Source organism: Cucurbita moschata, unplaced genomic scaffold (genome assembly GCF_002738365.1).
Source record: "Cucurbita moschata cultivar Rifu unplaced genomic scaffold, Cmos_1.0 Cmo_Scf00048, whole genome shotgun sequence".
Classification (NCBI taxonomy): Eukaryota; Viridiplantae; Streptophyta; class Magnoliopsida; order Cucurbitales; family Cucurbitaceae; genus Cucurbita; species Cucurbita moschata.
This window is the reverse complement of record NW_019268564.1, coordinates 222,892-225,870: the sequence shown is the minus strand read 5'-3', so window position 1 is coordinate 225,870 and position 2,979 is coordinate 222,892. Positions and strand designations below refer to the sequence as shown.

General features: G+C 36.8%; 1 protein-coding gene across 1 annotated transcript; it reads left to right on the top strand.

Annotated features, from left to right (window-relative positions):
- The first annotated feature begins 556 nt into the window (after positions 1-556).
- Positions 557-2,635, top strand: LOC111435344 (cysteine-rich and transmembrane domain-containing protein WIH2-like). The gene is made up of 3 exons (XM_023072811.1): positions 557-692; positions 765-960; positions 2,349-2,635. The coding sequence occupies exons 1-3, from the start codon at positions 638-640 to the stop codon at positions 2,404-2,406; spliced, it is 309 nt and encodes a 102-aa protein (XP_022928579.1). The 5' UTR covers positions 557-637; the 3' UTR covers positions 2,407-2,635.
- The last annotated feature ends 344 nt before the right edge of the window (positions 2,636-2,979 follow it).

Genomic DNA, 2,979 nt, shown 5'->3' with positions numbered 1-2,979 from the left:
TTTTTTTTTTTTTTTTTTTTTTTTTTTTTTTTTTTTTTTTTTTTTTTTTTTTTTTGTAAATATCCAAAAATGAAATTTCTATTGGCTTCTTCTTTCTTCTTCTTCTTCAATTTTGTCTGATCTCTAACGAAAGATGGGTAATGGATTAAGACAATATCTACTAATAGTGTGTATCTTTTATAAAAGAGGTGTAATAGGGCTAACACAATATCTACTAGCGGTGGGTCTGATCTCTTATGAAAGTCTACGATGGGTTTGATTTCTCGTAAAAGAGGCTATGCAATAAAGCAATAAAATCTGAAACAAGGTTGAGGCTATGCAATAAAATATGAAACAGGCAAAACAGACAATATCTACTGGTAGTGGTCTATCCAATAAAATAGAAAAGAGTGAATAAAAAAATGATTACAATATATAATATTGCTTAATAATTAAGTCTCGATTTAGAATTGCTAATTATAATTTTTAAAAATTAAGTTTATATGAAATAAATTATTGTTCAATAAATTCGAACTTTTTTATTTATAATTAATTTATAAACGAAATTTCTATTCGCTTCTTCTTCTTCTTCTTCTTCTTCTTCTTCTTCTTCTTCCTTCAATTTCCTCCGTCGTCCATTTCCATTTTGAGGGAAATTATGAGCTACCCTTACAGCCACCACCATACGCCGCCTGAAACCTACCCTCCTCCCGGTGAGATCCCTTCTTCTTTCTGATTTCCCTTCTTCCATTTTCATTCCATCTCATTCTTTCTTCTCTTTGTAGGATACCCTCCGCCGCAGCCTGGTTATCCCGGCAATCCTCCGCCGCCACATCAAGGCTATCAAGACTATTTCTACGATGGCTATCAACCATCCGCACCGCTTCCGCCTCCACCGCCCGGCCCTCCTCCACCGCCTTATCATCATCAGCACTATCACTACGACGATCGAGATGAATGCTCCTCCTTCCTTCGTGGATGGTTCGTTTTCCCCCCTTTTTTCTTTAATTTCTTTATGGTTATTACTCTGCGGATGATCGTTTTCTTGATTCATTGATTGATTCTGTTTTGTGTAAATTGATTGGATTTGAAGAGATGAATGTTTGTGGAATTATGTCGATTTTTAGTTTAGGAATTCGATCTGTTTTGTGTAAAATGATTGTTAGATCAATTTAAGCATCAATTGATTTAATTTAACATTTCTAATTTGTTCGAAGGGGAAATTTTGAACCAATGCTTTATTGTTCTTGCTATCATGAACTAAGCTGCATTTTTCTTTGTTCAGGAAGAAAAGGAGGAAGGTAAATTGATGAATTGGATGGTTTTTTAGTTTAGTTATGGATGGAAGAACTTAACAATCTTGTTCTTGTTCTTGTTTTCGGGATTTTCTTGGAACGTAGAAGAGATTGTCATTCTAGGTGGAGGAACTAGGAAGTTCTTTTGATTCGAGTTTGGGATAGAGTCGTTTGGCGTACTTGTTTTATTGGTTTTTATGGTTCGGTATTTGGCTCGAGAGGAATAGTAGAATTTTTCGAGTGTTTGAGAGGGAATTGGATGGTCTTTTAGTTAAGTTATGGATGGAAGAACTTAACCATCTTGTTCCCGTTCTCGCTTTCGGGATTTTCTTGGAACGTAAATGAGATTGTTGTTCTATGGTGGAGGAACTAGGAGGTTCTTTTGAATCCTCCCTTTCGAGTTCGGTATAGAGTCATTTGGACACTTGTTTTATAGGTTTTTATGGTTTGGTACTTGGCTCGAGAGGAACAGTAGAATTTTTCGTGTGTTTGAGAGGGAATTGGACGGTTTTTTAGTTAAGTTATGGATGGAAGACCTTAACAATCTTGTTCTTGTTCTCGCTTCCGGGTTTTCTTGGAACGTAAACGAGATTGTTGTTCTATGGTGGAGGAACTAAGAAGTTCTTTTGAATCCACCCTTTCAAGTTTGGGATAGAGTCATTTGGAACGCTTGTTTTATTGGTTTTTATGGTCCGGTATTTGGCTCGAGAGAAACAATAGAATTTTTTGAGTGTTTGAGAGGTCGAGGTGTGGGATATGGTTAGATCTAACTCTCCTTCATCTAACCATAGTATGCGTTTATTAGTTAATGATTCTTGGTCCTGTCCATCAAAGATCCCTATTTTCTGTTTCAATTTTTCCCAGTTTATTAGAACCGTTTTTTGATTTATTACATAAGTAGCGAACAAGTTCAATAAATTTATAATTTATAAATGTTCTCGTGCATGAGATGGCCGAAGAAACCCGCTCTCCTTCGAGTGTGTTTTGTCGGTTTCCTACTCGTTGTCATTTTGTGTAGAACTTGATTTTCTTAGCAGAGCTTATTATATGCCATTTTCCTCCTCCGTTTTGCAGTTTAGCTACACTGTGTTGTTGTTGTATGTTGGAGGAGTGCTTGGCCTGTTTCCGATAAACGTTGCGAAATCGGTGTTGTTCGGTTTGCTTGGCCGTGCAGTGTTCGTGTCTATGATTATGAAGCAGTGCCGGTTTTCGAGTCGCTTGAAATAAGATCTGTAGTTTTCAGGGTTGTTGTGTGTTTGTGTACACTTTCTGTGTTGTTTGATACCTAAAGGCTCTCATTTACATGTATGTATACAATACCTAAATAAATAATGGTTTACACAAGTAAATTTTATGTGGAATCTTTGATGGTTTTGGAATTGGAATGTGGAAGCTACAAATATGAGGATGATCGGGCCGAGGGCAGCCTGCTTTTCCCGATCATTGTCTAGATAGTAATGCATTAAGATGTCAATGCCTGGTAGTGAATATGTTCCCGATAGGTCTATTGTTAATGTTTTAGAAACCATAGTGACACCTAGCAAGACAACTGAGGTCCTTCGTGTATGAGTAGTTAGAAGTTGAATCTTTCATTAATATGCTTTTACCCGGAGGGAGCTCGAGGGAGCTCCTAAATCCAATATGGGTATGTACAGAAAAAGGAATCCTGCATTTAGGAGAAACGATAGCCCTATGGGAGATCCTC